The sequence below is a fragment of the Natator depressus genome, chromosome 11 (assembly GCF_965152275.1).
Source record: "Natator depressus isolate rNatDep1 chromosome 11, rNatDep2.hap1, whole genome shotgun sequence".
Classification (NCBI taxonomy): Eukaryota; Metazoa; Chordata; order Testudines; family Cheloniidae; genus Natator; species Natator depressus.
This window is the reverse complement of record NC_134244.1, coordinates 68,583,989-68,601,485: the sequence shown is the minus strand read 5'-3', so window position 1 is coordinate 68,601,485 and position 17,497 is coordinate 68,583,989. Positions and strand designations below refer to the sequence as shown.

Below are 17,497 nucleotides of genomic sequence, written 5' to 3'. Positions count from 1 at the left end.
ACAGCCCTTTCCCTCCCACCCGCGGTCCAGGACTAAAGCCTTTCAGCGTTGGCCCCCTGCCCAGGGCAGCAGGGCTTGGGCGGGCTCAGGCTTTGTTCCCCCCTCCTGGGGTCATGTAGTAATTTTTGTTGTCAGAAGGGGGTCACAGTGCAATGAAGTTTGAGAACCACTGTCCTAATTTAAATGAATTAATATAGAATTTGACAATTCCTTCACATTAAGCAGAGTTCTCAGGTTTTTCTTCCTGTTGATACAGGGTTCCTACTACTGTGACCTTGGTCTTCACAACAGTGGCTTTACTTCCAAATCCCAGCCTTCTTCCCAAAATGGAAATAGGGTCTGTCACTGTCTGTTTCCCTCTAACCTTGACTTTTTTGTTTTGAGTTCACCTGGACAATACAACCTCCTGTATTCAGACAAATAATGATAGGACGTTGGAGCGAAGCAATGACACTTTTCTCGGTCTGGTTGCCAGGCGTGTCTAGGTCTTGTGTTTTGTTACGAATTTATGTTTGGAATGGGAAACAGAGATCTGTTTAAGACAGGTCATGATGTTGATATGTGCCTCTCCTTTTCCTGCAATTGTTTTATTTTGCTTTTGACAGTTGTCATAAATTTTGTCTTGGAAAAGATTGCAAAATCCCCATTAAATATTCGTAGTTTATCTTAGCTGAGACCACTCCTCTGCTTACCTTGCCAGTCTATTTCCTGTTGGCACATGTGAGATGAAGCTACAACCCTCGTCCTTCCCACTCTGTGTAATTTACAAGGCAAATGATTCCTGTACTAGGGCAAGAAAATCACGAAGCATAAGGCCTTAAAATCCTCTTGGCGGTTGAATTTTCCTCTCTGCATACAGGCAAAGTACAGTGTATCTGGCTGGGTGAGGGTGCTGTTAATGTATATACCATATATACAGCACCGTATTGTGCCTTGTGTAGCCTTTGCTGAATGTGCACTCTGAACTTCACACTCACCTCATGGGAATGTGTATTACTGACACTCATGTCTTTTGTGAATGCACCTCCCTGCTTCTTTTATTTTCTGGTATCCTGTCTTATAATGTAAGCAGAAGTGTCCATCCTGATTCTGAATAATTTGATTTTGTCGCTTTCTGTTCAATAATAAAATAGGTCACAGATGGTTCAAAACTGTCTGGAGTATTTTAAATATCTACCCTCTTAATTTTCCTGTCTCTGTGGGTATTGTACCAAAGTTACTTCTGTTTTTGAATTGCTGGCTTTGACTGAAACCAGAATGGTCATAAGGTCTCCTTCTGACTGCTGTACATATAGGCAAGGCTAAGATTTTTTCACAGATATTTTTAGTAAAAGTCACGGACAGGTCACGGGCAATAAAGAAAAATTCACGGAAGCCTATGACCTGTCCCTGACTTTTACTAAAAATATCTGACAAAATGGGGAGCCGCTCGGTAGCTGTGGGGCTGGCTGGGAGTTCTGGGGGCCCCCACCACCCATGGGGGCTCGGAGCTCCAGGGTCCCCCTTCCCCCTCGGCTTGGAGCTGTGGGGTCCCACACGATGGCCAGGTGCAGCGGGGTCCCCCTTGCCGCCTGAGATGGCCGGGAGCGGCAGGGGTACCCCACAGCTCCCTCCTCCGCTGGCGGCAGTGGGACCCTGCAGCTCCCAGCCACCTGCGGGCTGAAGTCACGGAGGTCTTTGGAAAGCATGGATTCTGTGACTTCCATGGCCTCCATGACAAAATCATAGCCTTACATCTAGGTCTTTCTCTTAGACAGTAGGAGAGGATTAGTGACTAAAATAAGTTACTCGGTTTTCCTTCTGCACGCTCTCTGATATCCTCCCTTCCTGTAGGAAACATGCATATATATCTGCTTTATACTTAGTCTTTGTTTGGACTTGAGCTTTCAGGTTTTTAAGCACAGATGGTTAATACAGTTTTGTAATACTGTGTACGATATCTGTACACAGCTTCCCTGCATTATAGCATAAGAATTTTAATAGCATGAATACATCTGACTGGGATGATTAATCCCAATGTGAACACTTTTTGCTGTTATCCATTTTTATATAAAAAAGGTTTGTGCTTGTCTTCCCCAGCCTTCCTTGCTGTACAGTGATGTTCTGCCTGCCAGAAGTTACAGGGTTTGTTGTGCTTTGTCATTTTAACCACAAATGCAGAAGCTGTGCACTCACCCATGCACATGTTGTCTTTTGCCTTTGCAGTTTGTCGAGACTATGTTGTTGGTCCAGTTTATTTATATTGTGCTATATTGTCATTTTAGTGTATGATCCATTTGAATGGAATGCACATATGCCCATGGTGCATCTGTCAATTCTGTTTTGCTGGTCCTACATTTTACTCCCATTGGAACTCTGCAACAGTTGCTTATGGATCTGTAACACTTCTGCAGATTTCTAATTGGAGTAAGACATTTCTGTCTTCATTTTGGTGTATGATGTAGGACACTGAAATATGGACTAGAAAGAGGCAACATCAATCCTGACCTATACAAATTGGCAAAAATTTGTCTTGTTTAAAAACAAAATATACAGTGTAATGTTCTTGCAGAATACATTCCCACTGTTTTCCTGTGTTAAACTGAGTGCAGCTAACTTCATTCTCAAGTCTTTACAATGGTGATAGGAAACCCTACCCTGCATTTTCTGAGCCACATAACTAAGCCAGAGATTGGTGTTCTAAAATCGAACGAGATGGTAACGATTTATAACATGCGTCCCCATCAACAGCTTCCTATTAATTCAGTAACTAATATCTCTTTTTCAATTAAATTTACCAGGAATCAATTTTTCTCTTTTCCTTACCCTGTCCCAACCCCAAAATATTTGGTTTAGCGCTACTAAAATTATAAGAATTGATGTTGTCACTTTATAGCAGGTAATTTTAAGTGTTAAAGTTGATAGTTTGAAAAAGAACTGTTAAGAATGCATGAATGTGTGAAGTTTCTGATGACTTTTGGATCTCTCATTTTAATTCTGCACGTGTTCTGTAGTGTGTCACAGCTCACTGGAGCTAAGAATTGGTGGGTTCATTCTTCGCTTGCATGCCATATATGGGGTTTTACAGGAGATGCCCCTGTTGTTTCTGCACCTTTGTTCATTCTCCTCCCCCCTGCACTCCTCGTTTGTGCTGCACCTTGCTATCTTGTAATGCTCCAGATTAGAAACAAAACCAAAATCTACCAGTTTTGTGCTGATTCTGTTTTTTAATTGTAGGCGTCTCTGTATGATGAGAGCATTTACAGTGGGAATCGTCGATATAGTGCCTCTAGTTCTCGTGCTGTAAGATGTTTTCTGCATTTTTCTGCTGGGCCTGTCTTCAGTGTTTTGTCCTACGATAACCTGTTTTACTAGAGCATAGTTTTATCTGTATCAATGGGCAGTATAAGATTACTGGCCAGATAGCTGATGATGGAGAATTTTATGTAAACAAGACTGGGAGCATCACCTCTACAAAGTTCCCTCCGTGTAGATTCACTGGAGTCAAATACTAAGTGTCCTGCCTGCAATTGTCATGCTACACTGTGCAGGGGTATCACCTTATAGTTTCAATATGACAGTATAAGGGGTTCCTCTTTCTGGTGAAAGGAATCTTAGCTCTGCCTTTGAATTTATTTGCTGTTAAGAAAATTCAAAACATCAACTGGAATACCACATTTATGTAAGACCCCCCCCCCCTTCTTCCCTGGGGCTCCATTTCACTTTTAAATAAACTGGCTTCAGAGAGCTTAAAAATTCAGTACCCCCATGCTACTATGTTTTCACTTGTGACTTAGTCAGGGTTTGGGGTTCATTCTCTTGTAACATGGTATTTATACCAGGTGACTTAGGAGGAGGATAGTCTGTAATAGTTGCTAGGGTGAGATTGGAGAGCTCAAGGAATCATTTATGGGAGATCCTTCTACCCATTTAAATCTGACTCTGGTCAAAAATGACAATTTATTAGCATTTAATGGTTGTTCACTAGCTTATTTAAATGAGCTAGAGGATGGGTAGGGCTTAGTCCATTAACTAGTGGACAGGTTACAAATATCAGCATTACTATTAACACCCTTAATGTCACTTGCAAAACGCAGGCTAAAGATGAAGACACCCCTTCTCCTCTCAGACAGTGTCCCCATGTCAGGTTTGGAGCCATTTTGGTGGGGCAGTGTGAGGAAACTTGTACTGCCATTGTACCTGTTCTGAAAATGTAAATAGAGCCCTTCATTGTTCAGTGCTTCCCTTGTGAAAGTCTTAAACCTTTTGCATTATTTTTTGCCAGTAATTAATGAAAAATAGATATTCTAATGTTCTCTTATGCATTAGAAGTGTAGTCCTGTTTTTAACTTAGAAAAATAAATTGAAATTGTCTTCTGTAAAGCTAACTCAGCTGATATTTTCACTTTATCCTCTACCAATACATGACATTCTGTTGCAATCAAAATATGACTTGCTAATAGAATTGTACATTTTATCAATGTTATCCTGTCCTCAAATTAATTTGCTTCACGGGTCTTATCTTGTTTTCATTTTGCTCTGTTGCAACATCCATTGATAATCAGTTTGGGATGCCCAGCAGCCTGTAATCCAGTGGATTTGCCATCTGGACAGTGCAGTCGTGTTTGGTGGGTAGAGGTGTGTGTCATTTAGACAAATATCTCAAAGGATCATATCCTGCAGTCCTAATTTGGGCAAAACACTCATTTACTGTGGGTTCTGAGCCTGAGAGCTATTTCTCCATCTTGCTGAGACATGGAGCACAGCGTTTTGAATGGAGAATGTTTAGGCTTGGAAGGATTAGATTTTTATCAGTAAATGTCAGTAAATTCAATTTCACTGACCACACAGGTGCAAAAATATTTCCATGGATGACTGAAGTTTATAGATAGACAAAATAAGAAAAATGCTGCATGAGCACTTACTAGAGTTTATTTTGACCCATGGTATTGACAGTTTGTGTTTTAATGGTTATAAAGCTTTTTAACTTTTTATATCTCAATGTCTACAGTCATTAAATAATTGTCTGGACCCCCATAATTTCCTTCAAGTGTGAACATTTAAATAGATAAAAATAAACATCGATATTATCCATGGAAATTATAAAAAAATTTTTTTGCCAATCCTAAGGATGTTGTACAAAGACACTAATGTCCATAGTATCATTCTCTTCTCCTCTCTGCTGTGCCACAGATTTTGCATGTTGGTGAATAATGCCATCTCTCCAGTTCTAGTGTAGCATGGTGCTTTGTAATCACAAGACAGTTGAAATATGAGGCCTTTGCCTCCAGACAGAGGTGAAAGTAAGCCAGTACGATCTGGTATGGCATACTGGCAAGAGCTGGTATACAGCCAACCGTACCGGCAGGGGGCAGCTTCCCCAGGCTGGCAATTTAAAAGGGCCCGGAGTCCCTGGCAGCAGCAGGAGCCCCGGGCCCTTTAAATCACCACCAGAGCCCCACTGTAGGAGCCCTGGGGTAGCGTTGGTGGCTGGGAGCCCCAGGGCTCTGGCAGCAATTTAAAGGGCCCAGGGGCCCAGGGCTCCCAGCCACCGCTACTGCAGCCAGAGCCCTTTAAATCACCACTGATTTAAATAGCTATTTAAAGGGACTGGGGATTTAAAGCCCCCGCCTCTTCTGCTCAGTACCCCAGCCCTGCATACGGGTAAGTCCTTTAAGTTACTTTCACCCCTGCCTCCAGAGGAATATCTTGATTACAGCATTGCACTGACACAGTTATGCTCGTGGCCGTGAAGTTTATAGCTTTGCTCATATTTGGAAGAGACATTTGGGCAATTGTTGCCAAGAAGCATTTTCTGAAGGATGTTGGAGTCCTCTTCCTCACTTGCCAAAGACACTGAGAGAATGTGTAGGACAAAGTGGTATGTAGTTCCTTTCCTTGCTCACCCCCAAATTACTGACCAGGGCACTTAACTCAGCAATCCATCTTTTTCTTTTGCTAATGACAATTTACAAATTGCTTTCCCGCAAGATCCTTAAATTTAAAGAGCAGCTTTATCCCTGGTTATAAATGCTAAAGCAAGGAGAGGAACAAATGGAAATGAGGTAGCTGAGAAACAATAGTTCACTATTAGGCTGGTATGAGCAGTTACATTTTCCCCGTAATCTATTTCAAGAATAATTTCTTACGTTTTTGTTTTACTTAATGTATATTTTTAATAGCAGTGATTGAGCAAGACTCGTCTAACAGGTTTTTTTAAGGGAATGGAATCTTTAAGTATTTGCTCTGACTTTTCTGAGACAAAGTTCAATAGTCAACATGCATGAAGCTTTGTCACTATCTGCAGAATATCAAGAAAAGCATGGTTTGAGGGTGCTTCTATCTCCTTTTTCCATAGCTTTTTGACTGTTATCTGCTGCCAAGATACTGTCTTGAAGTCACAATTGTTAAGCTTATTGCTCTATTGCAGAAAGGACCATTTCTGTCCCAAACTTGAAAGTTTTTTCCCTACATAAGCTTCAGTTCTTATCTTGTTTAAAAAAATAAAGCAAAAACCGCACACACAACCTCCCCCAAAAACCAAACATCCACCCAAGGGAAAAAAACCACCACCACCCACTAGAAATTGCATTGCTACCCACCTGTAAAACAATGTAGGCAAGCTTCCAGTGACCTGTTCATCTTGAGGATACGCAATCTTGTCAGTCTCTCAGTAGCTAAGGAGTTGAGGATGGCTTCTCTACTGCCCAATTGAGTTACGGAAGTTGGTATATTTTAGTGTTGTCTGTCTTCAGAAATTATTTTCATGGATAGAAACTACATTTAGTGTCAAGGTCATTCCTCTTCAGATTCCAATAGTTGTTTAGAAGGTCAAATTTAAAGCTTCAATTGCTAGCACTTTATTCCAAAATGAGTCTTATTTACAAAATAAATCCACCAATATTACTACAAATTCATAGTGTCACACACACTGCTGTGAATTGCCATCCAAAACCAGGATGTGTAAGTTTCCACCACTACTCAACACTGGCTAATAACTAACAAATACTATTCAGAAATCTGCATCTCTAATGACATCTTTGATTATAGGAATTCATTGACAAGGCAGTCAACAAAACGTCAGTCTTGTCTCCAACAGCATTTGAAATACAAAGGTTTTTTTGATCATTGAAGGACACAATAAACAGGACATGCTCTGTGTATTTCAGTTCCTGCTTTTTTAACAATCAAAATTGCATTTCTGAAAAATTACATTCACAGTTGTCTTTGAGGCAGCAGTGGCAGAAACGGTGTCACAGGAAATGAGCATAAAGAGCACATGTTTTTTTTGGCTCAAGTGTGGTATGAATATGCTGAAATCTTTATATACACCTGATAATTCATGTGTGTAAAAATACTGAGCAGTGCAATAGGGTGTCTGGTGCTGTGGAAGTGTGTGTCAAATGTGGGGGGGAAAAGAATTCAGAAATTCAAATCTAAGGGATTTCAATTCTGATCTTCTAATGGGTAAAGCTCATTCTTTATTTTATACTGTTGCATTCTCCACTTTCACCAGATTCCAGCCTGTCAATGTGGTGACTAACACGATAAAGTCTGACTATTTTGGCCTAAACCTGTCAGCCACAAGTCAACACTGTCAATTATATCTTGCTCTGTAGAAACCTGCTCTTAGGAAAGACTAGAATCCCTACGTCTGCAGGAGATGGAGGCTGAAGGGGTGATGCTCTCAGTCTCTATGGGAAGGTACAGTTCTTACCATAGTATCTGTATCCAGTCAAGAAGGAACACTTATCAACCACGGAGGTTTCTTGCTTTGGGTATGGAGCAAGTGTTCATTTTGTAACTGCACAGTATTGCAGAAGAGGTGAGGGTCTTGTGAAACTTTCACCCAGACCAAAAAGGTGTTCTCTTGCCACATGGCCTGTAACCTTGGGTACCTTTTAGGCTGTGCAGCTTTGGCTGAGAGCCCTGACACCAGCAGCATACTCACAGCACAGTGGTCTCACCCTGAGCTTCCATCAGCCCAGTTACTCCTTGCAGGGCATCCCCAGCAACCTTTCTGGACCCAAGGCTCCCCAAAACATTCTAACTTGCAGCAAACTATCCTCTTACTAGACACTCACAGAGGTACCACCGTGTTCGCTGCCTCCCAAGAGCCAGTACAAAAAACAACTTATTAGCAGTGAAAGGGACTTGACGCTACAGGGGAGATGGGTTTGGTGAGACTCATGTCTGGAAGATTATTGGAGTCATCCTGCAAGGAGTAAGTGGGCTGGTCAGAGTTCAGGGTTGAGACCATTGTGCTGCGGGCATACTGCTGGTGTCAGGGCTCTCAGCCAAAGCTGCACAGCCTAAAGGCACCCAAGGTTACAGGGCAGGGGCTGACAGAACCCCTTTACTGGTCTGGGTGAACTCCCAAAGCATCACAGGACTGAACAGAGCTAGGAGGTAAGATCTCCTAATGAAGGAATGGGATGGAATCACTCCATACATACAGAGATTGAAGGAATGTCTGATACCTTAAACTTTTAAATAAAATATTAAGTACAAACGTGTCTCTGCTCCACATGGTGTAAAAGAGTTAAACCAAAACCTTTTTACTAAGTCCATTTGCTGTACAAATTGCTTATGCAGACCTTTTGTCTAATGTAGGTCTCTGCTCTCAACTTCAGCCTCCTCTTTTTTTCTTTTACAGCTGCATGCACCCCTTTTTAAACTAACCTGAAATGGTAGTGTTCTGACTCTTCTATTGCTCTGATTGCTCCAGTGCTAATCCTGTTCTTATCTCTGCTTACTGTGTTCTTGGGGTATTTGTGGGCAGCCGTCGGAGTACAGCTGCTACCTCGGCTCCGGATCTCGGGCATCTTCTAGAGCCAGCTCTGCTCGGGCAAGTCCAGTGGTGAGCACATATCTTCTCTTTATCTCTTCCTCCTTTTCAGCTGCTTCATTCCTGTGTTTCCCAAGCCTGCTTGATACTTGTACAGAAAGTGTGGTGTCAGACAACTAGTCAATTGCAAGTTTAATTTAACCTATAATACAATATTGATCATGACTAAGGATCAGTGAGCAGGATCAGAAAATACAAAGAAACAGTGTGAACCGTAGTTAAATCCTCTAACCAAATAAATATTAAGTTTTGGAGAAGCATCACCAGACACAACCATACCCAGTCTAAGATGTGCTCTTCCATCAGTTAGCCATCCCCACATGCACACATTCATTCCTTTCTCAATATCCTGCAAATTCTATGATGAGGGTCTGTGCCAAGCAGGTTCCATCTTCACATCTTGCAGTTTTGAAGTTTTCTTCGGAGTCAGAGGTGCACAGTACACTCTGACAGGCCTCTTAACTGGTGAAGTTCCAGATAGCACAGAACTCAAAACTGCAACAGCCTGAGTTCAGCAGAGTTTACTAGACTTGGAGACTCTGCAACAATTATGTCAACAGGCTATGATATTTGTTGGTTACTGAAGATGTTGGGGCTGGCTCAAAATTTACCCTGCCTCCACTAGCAGGGTAATAAATACCCGGCTGCTGCCACAGCCCTGCAGTTTAAAGGAATAAATAAATAGTGAAATCATTTTGTAAGTTAATCAAACATCTTTCAATCTAACTACCTGAAACATAACTTTTCTCCCTCTCCTGCATCTTTTAGACTTTTTTCTGACTTGCTCGTGGTGCATTTTTTCCCCAGTGGTGGTTTCAATCTTTCCTATTTCCTCCTTTTCTCTCCTACCTCCTTGTATATCTATCTTTCCCTGTGTTGTTCTCTACCTCTTTCCAAATATTTGGCTCTTTCTTCTCTCAAGATCTTTTAATACCATACTTTTTTAACTTGTCCAGTCTGTCTCCCCCACCCATTTTCTGCCCACCTAATCTCTTGTATGTTCCCAGACACCCAAGAGCTGGAAGATTAGCCCACTAGCAGACACTGCTATTAAGGTGAGGGGGAGGGAATGCACTGTAAAATAGCAATATCCTTGTACAGTAATGACTCCACTCTTGCTTGGAATAGAGGATGCTGGGATTACTGCCAAAATGCTGTCCTTGAGCCTTGCTTGGTGAGTCCATAATTCTTATTAGCAGTCTGGGCAGTAAATGTCATTTTACTAGACAAAATGATCATATAGAGGCTTTGGACCTTATTTGAAGAGACATTTAATTATTTCAGACAACTTGTATACCAGAAAAAACCTCTCCTTTTAAGCAATGTTATCTCCTTATCTAACTGCAGAATTCCATGGTCCTTAGGACCAGGCTACCTATTAAACATGCCTAGAATGTGGAATTTAAAGAGAGCTATTTGGGCTTCCTCAGAAAATGACAGGACCATTTCAATAAGTTTCACTTGTATCTTTTGTGACTGTCTTTTGTATCATGTAATGCTGAAAAAACTGTATCAACAAAATAACCATGCCGCAAAACCCTGTGTCTTCATAAAGTTAGTATAAAATATAAGAGATGGGTGTCTCCGTATAGTTAAAAACCGATATTTACTGTGAGTTGTTAGCATTATGTAGACTGTGAATTTGGAGTGGCTATATTGATTTGGGTTTCCCTTTCCCTTGATGTGTACTGTAGTCATGCCTCACATTCTCCCTGCTTGTTGTTTGTCTTTTATCTCCATTTGGAAAATGTTTGGTATATGCTTCCTGCGGGTATCCTGTGCTTTCCCATTGTTGATCATGCTGCTATTTATAAATTCTGTTCTTAGTTATTGAGATGGAAGAGAATTGTGTTTTCAGTCTACAGTACTTACATTAAATATGCGTAAACCTACTCAGTAAAGAAAAGACAAATTGGAAGTATGTAGCGTTTTTTAGAGAATAAGTGCATAACTTACTAAGTCATCTCTTGATCTGTTAGATACGATGTAAAATTACATTTTTAGAAATCCTTTTTTAAACCTGATATACCATACGAGATCAGGGAAACTGACTTATAGAATGGACAATTAGAGATTTTCACCTCACAGGCATTTTAAATCTAACCGATGTTGTAGTGACCAGAGTTAACATCTGATAGCTGTGTTGTGGTTTAAATGAGATGAGTTGAGTCTAATTGCTGCTGAACAGCTGACTACGTTGCAAAAGCTGTTGCTACAGTTGGCACTCAGTGGTGTTGTCAGCAGAAAGGCTAGGCATTGAACACCATTTAATTTCTAGAAATGCCACCGCAGGGTTAAGTGTGAGGCATGTTGGTAGAGCATTTTCAGCAAGCTTGTACTGCCAGCGCTGTGTACGTTATGCGGATAAAGATAGAACTTCAGTTTCCAGAGACATCAGTCTAGCATTTTCCTTGCACCTAACCAAACAAAAAAAACATCCACTGGCAGAGAATACGAGTAGACCAGTGCCTGAGGCCCATACAATGGCAGGGAAATGAGTAAGCGAGAGACATTCAGATAATTCTGGCAAGTGACCCACACCCACATGCTGCATAGTGAGCTAGATTATAGCAAAATTCAGTTTATAGTGGAGTAAGTCTTAAATTTTTCCAGTGAATTTCAAAGGGCTATGAGTCTGCTTGAATGAAGCATCACTTCACTTTTAGTAAAGTTTAACACCAGTATAATTATGCTAGTTCCCTTAGACTCAATCATTATTATCTGCCAGATACATGCTGCAGCACTTCCCCTTAGGGAGCGAAGATATGGACTTTTAGGAGGATGATATGAATGAACACCCACTTTTAGTAGACATCCCCAGTCGTCATAAACTCCACCATGAGTTTATGCACCTCCTAGCTGAGGAGCTAAAACTTGAATGTTGTTTTAGGCCTTCCCTTGGGAGATAATTTTAGAAAATACTTACACCTCTTGGTTTTTTTGGGAAAATATCCAGATAACAGGATAAGTTTGGGGTTTGGTAACTTTGATTATTCCTTTTGAAAATAAAACAAACAAAATCTGGTACCAATTAATTATTGTAAAGGTCACCAGTGAACGTGGTTCCCAGTTTGGAAGCTTGTGTATTGATGAGATATAGATATAGATATGAGAGTGAGTGAGAATATGAATAACCAGTAAGAATACTTTGAGGGTCAACTTAATGAGGGTCTACTTTATATGCTATACTACCATTGTGGGAACCGATAATCACAGATGTCTCTGACCTGTCAGAGGCAGACATCAGGACTGCACTGCTGAAGATGGCACCTGGAAAAGCAGCAGGTCCAGATGAAGTCATGGTGGAAATTATCAAAGCCTTGAGAGAGTTTCGTGTATGCTGGCTCAAGTGAGTCCTGTGTGCAGTTTGGAAAGAGAAGACACTCCCAAGAGAATGAAAAAAGTCCATATTGGTGCCAATATAGAAACAAAATGGTGACATATACATTCAAAGTAATGAGGAGTTACATTGCTGTCCCATTGTATGAAGATGTTAGAGAGAATCATAGTCAAGGTTTGTCCAACAGTGGAGCCCATTTTAGGAAAGGAGCAATTTGCTTTTAGAAAAAGAAGAGGGACAACAGAACGATGTCATCAGGAGTGAAACCAAGGTCTGTGATATCAAAAAGAAGCTGTAAGAGAAGAGGCTGAAATGGTATCGGTGTGTACAAAGAATGGATGAAGGGAATCTTGTTAGGGAGATGCTCGAGATTAGAGTACATGGGTGAAGAACAAGAGGATGGCCAAGAAAATGGTGGATGGACTGTATGGGGTAGGATGGAGTGGATACAAAGCAAGCATTGGACCAGCAAGCCTGGAAAAGACTACTGTGGTGGTGCAGCCCCAGCTATATGGGAAAAGGGGAAGAAGGCAGGGTTGGGGGGTATAATGAAGTAGTCCCACTTTGCACCAATAGATGTCTGAACTCAAAACTTCAGGGGCTTTCTCTATCCAGGAGGAAGAGACAGATCCCTTTGTATGTATAAATTGAGAGCGGTTTGAGTTAGTTCAATGATGCAGAAAATGAAGTGGAATTCAACAGAAACAGCTGACTTCGGGTGCAATAGTGTACTCAAGTCATGTGAGCCAATATACTGCACAAGAAATGAGCCAAATTTGAAGTGTCGGTGTGAAGACGGCTGGTACATAAACCACTGTACCACTCAACCTGCTGTTCTTAAATATGCAATCTAAGGATATTTCAAAGTGAGCTAAAAAAAACCCAAGGAGTACTTGTAGCACTTTAGAGACTAACACATTTATTTGGGCATAAGCTTTCGTGGGCTAAAACCCACTTCATCGGATGCATGCAGTGGAATATACAGTAGGAATATATATACACTCAGAGAACATGAAAAAATGGGTGTTGCCATACCAACTGTAATGAGACCAATTAATTAAGGTGGGCTATTATCAGCAGGATGGCCCATTTCAAACAGTTGACAAAAAGGTGTGAGTAACAGTAGGGGGAAAAATTAGCATGGGGAAATAGTTTTTACTTTGTGTAATGACCCATCCATTCCCAGTCTTTATTCAGGCTTTGTTGCAAGGCTAGGTTCCTGGGTTAGTGTTTTTGTTGTGTGGGGTGTGGTTGCTGTTGAGTATTTGCTTCAGGTTGGGGGGCTGTCTGCAACAAAGCCTGTTGCCAAGTCTGTCCACATCTATTCAAGGGACACCATCTAGTCAAGGGACACTAATCACATCAGCCACACCATAAGAGGCTCGTTCACCTGCACATCTGCCAATGTGATATGTGCCAACAATGCCCCTCTGCCATGTACATTGGCCAAACCGGACAATCTCTACGCAAGAGAATAAATGGACACAAATCAGACATCAAGAATTATAACATCCAAAAACCAGTTGGAGAACACGTCAGCCTCCCTGGTCACTAAATTTCAGACCTAAAAGTTGCAATTCTCCAACAAAAAAGCTTCAAAAACAGACTCCAGCGAGAAACTGCAGAATTGGAATTAGTTTGCAAACTGGACACCATTAAATTAGGCTTGAATAAAGACTGGGAGTGGATGAGTCATTACACAAAGTAAAACTATTTCCCCATGTTTATCCCCCCCCCCCCCCCACTGTTCCTCAGATGGTCTTGTCAACTGCTGGAAATGGCCCACCTTGATTATCACTACAAAAGGTCATGTGTCGTCCCGTCCCCGTCCCCCCGGTAATAGCTCACCTTACCTGATCACTCTCATTACAGTGTGTATGGTAATACCCATTGTTTCATGTTCTCTATGTATATAAATCTCGCCACTGTATTTTCCACTGAATGCATCCGATGAAGTGAGCTGTAGCTCATGAAAGCTTATGCTCAAATAAATTTGTTAGTCTCTAAGGTGCCACAAGTCCTCCTTTTCTTTTTGCGGATACAGACTAACATGGCTGCTACTCTGAAACCTGTTTGAAATGGGCCATCCTGATTATCACTACAATAGGTTTTTTTTTCTCCTGCTTATAATAGCCCACCTTAATTAATTGGTCTCATTAGAGTTGGTATGGCAACACCCATTTTTTCATGTTCTCTGTGTGTGTGTATATATCTTCCTACTGTATTTTCCACTGCATGCATCCGATGAAGTGGGTTTTAGCCCACGAAAGCTTATACCCAAATAAATTTGTTAGTCTCTAAGGTGCCACAAGTACTCATTGTGTTTGTGTGGTGGGTTTTTTTGGTTTGGGTTTTTTTTGCTGATACAGACTAACACAGCTACCACTCTGAAACCTGTCAAAGTGAGCTGGAGTTTGAGGAACAGTCTCTATTGTCTTTTACATGGCTTTCTGACATCCTGCATGTACCCTAGATTAAGTTAAGCAAAGGTTTCCCCAAAATATAGTTAGCAGCAGCTTGACTTCAGGAACATTGTTCATTCCTATTTCTTATACACAATGGCTTCCATCCCAGAAGGATGCCAAAACAATTTAGAAACAACAGTAAACATAGAACACTATTGAAAAGCAACAGAGTCTGATTTCAGAGTAGCAGCCATGTTAGTCTGTATCCGTAAAAAGAGAGAGAGTCATTTTGGCACCTTAGAGACTAACAACTTTATTTGAGCATAAGCTTTCGTGAGCTACTGCTCACTTCATTGGATGCATGTGTCTGAGTGAAGGTGTATAGCACATGACACAAAAGTGCCTAGAATAGGGGTGGGCAAACTACGGCCCATAGGCTGGATCCGGCCCCTCAGGGCTTTGGATCTGGCCTGCGGGATTGCCACCCCCATTGCTCTGCGGGCCCGCATGGCTCCCAGAAGCAGCCAGCACCACGTCCCTGGGGTGGGGGCTTGGGGGGGGGGAGGCTCTCTGTGCACTGCCCTTGCCTATGGGTACCTCCCCTGAAGCTCCCATTGGCCGGGAACGGGGAACCACGGCCAATGGGAGCTTTGGGGGAGGTACCCACAGGCAAGGGCAGCGTGCGGAGCTCTCTGCCCCCTCTCCCCCAAGGGCCGCAGGGATGTCGTGCTAGCCATTTCCCGGAGCGGTGCGGGGCTGGGGCCAGGGCAGGCAGGCAGGGAGACTGCCTTGGCCCCGGTACGCATCACTGCCACACCGGAGCCGCTTGAGATAAGCAGCGCCAGGCCAGAGCCCGAACCCCTCCTGCACCTCAACTCCCTGCCCTAAGCCCCCTGCCTGCACCCCAACCCCCCCTGCACCCCAACCCCTCTGCTCTGAGTCCCCTCCTGCACTATGCACCCCCTCCTGTGCCCCAACCCCTTGTCCTGAGCCCCTTCCTTCACACTGCACTCCCTCCTACACCTTGGACTCCCTCCCGCACCCCAACCCCTTGCCTCCTAACCCCCTGTCCCAGCCCTACATTCGTGGCCCTGCAAGCAGTTTCCCCACGCAAATGTGTCTTCAGGCCAAAAAGTTTGCCCACCCTGACCTAGAAGGTAAACTTTTGATGGACACCTACCCCACTTTATTTTACAGAAGGGATCAGTGGAGCTTAATGTCCACACAAGACTTTGATGTTTAAGATCCCTTCCTTAAGAAGTTCCACTCACTAAAGTCCATTGAATTCAGTTGATGTAACTATGATACGGTATTTTTCTGTAAAGGTGCTCTGTTTGTTGTTAGCTTGCCACAGGGGTTACTTATTAACATGTAAACCTGGCTTTGAAAGACTTTCATTAGGTAGTGTTGTTCTTCAGTAGTTTGTTTTTTGGTTCTCGTGTTTGGTTCAAACAGGAGTAGAGCTGTCCTGGTATGAAGTTTGGTAACATTGTACAAAGAATGTGTATGTACAAAACTCTGTACAGAAAATTTTCCCATAAATAGCTATGTATTTGACACAGGGTGATTATGACTTTCTGATATATGTATCAGCATGAAACAGGACTAAATGTGGGTTTGTATGATCTCAGTCCAATAATGACTATTTTAAAGTTGTACTATTAAAAATAAAAACATTTTTAGTTTGAAAATGTATTACTGAAAAATCCAGTCTTTCAGGTCTTTTTTTTTATTTTTTTAAATCTTGAGGACTTACTGAGAAATGGATCTCTGTTTTGAAAAAAAGATCTTTGGAAGTAATTTGCTAAGGCTTTAAAAACAAACCTTGCATCATAAAGGTCAGGGTATTTCTGATTTTTTAAATGATATAGTGAGGATTTTCAGTGCACAGCTAACATACTGCAGCCATTACCTGTAAGTAAAAATTGGCATTTTTAAACAAGTACTTAACGGCATAATAGTATGTAATGGTTCTGAAGGAACTGTGGAGTTTTTACAATGCATATAATATATCAATAACATTTTTAAGTCCCATTGAAAGCTGGATTTCAACCTTCCAAAAAAATAGGGAAAATTAGAATGAACAGGGACACTAAGGTATTTAAACACTTAAGGAGAAGTCCGGGTATATGAGAAAAATAATTAATAAAAATCATGTGAGTTGGCAGCATTGAAATGGGCTTGGCTTTACACCCTTACAGATGCAGGTATTCTCAAGTCAGCACACAACTGTACCTATTTCCTACCCTTGCTAATTGTGCTGAGAAACAAAGCACAACTAAATGGTATTAAGTTTTCACAGAGTATGTTTTGAAGGAGTGGAGTGCCATTGAAAGATACTGATTTCTCAAATTAAATATTGGAAAATGTCCCTCAAACTCATAACCTTTTCTCACTACTCCATTTCTCCCCCCAGCACTGCTTTCAGATCCTTTTTGCAAAAAACTGCAGTAGCTGCACCTGCAAGCAATTGAGAATGCAGATTTAGCCCCGCACAAGTCTTAGTGGTGTGAAGGTTTTAATATGCATGCGTGTGTTGGGAATATAGTTGGTAATATTAAAATTATATACATAAAATTATAATTAATTTCTATATTTGCATGTATGTGTAGTTAAACTGAAGTGATAAGATGGTACTTAGTCAAGTTTGCTGATTGCAAGTTGATCTGGTGCTCATTAATCCCTTCCGTCATGTGACTGCCTCTTTATTGCCCACTCCTGTATCTGTGCATATGTACAATAACTACATGCTAATATAACAGTAAACTGCATAGTTTTCTGTATAAATACAGATCTTCAGGATAATGCTGGTAGATTTCACTTTCCATAAATCTTCAGTAATTAAGAAAAAATTGGAGGTAAATCCTGATCATGTAGATTAGTCTTTCAAATGCTGAGAAAAGAGGAAAGTGTCACTGTATGCTA

General features: G+C 41.6%; 1 protein-coding gene across 27 annotated transcripts in view; it reads left to right on the top strand.

Annotated features, from left to right (window-relative positions):
- LRRFIP1 (LRR binding FLII interacting protein 1) overlaps positions 1–17,497 on the top strand; it is a 184,502-nt gene that overhangs the window by 128,368 nt on the left and 38,637 nt on the right. For 12 of the 27 annotated variants that reach the window (XM_074968146.1, XM_074968148.1, XM_074968129.1 and 9 more), the window contains 3 exons: positions 2,080–2,124; positions 3,217–3,282; positions 8,762–8,839. The exons of 11 other annotated variants lie outside the window; for them this stretch is intronic. In XM_074968146.1, coding sequence (XP_074824247.1) covers positions 2,080–2,124; positions 3,217–3,282; positions 8,762–8,839 — 189 coding nt within the window. The remainder of the gene's footprint in view (positions 1–2,079; positions 2,125–3,216; positions 3,283–8,761; positions 8,840–17,497) is intronic. 4 more of the 27 variants (XM_074968137.1, XM_074968133.1, XM_074968125.1 and 1 more) reach the window with 2 other exon arrangements.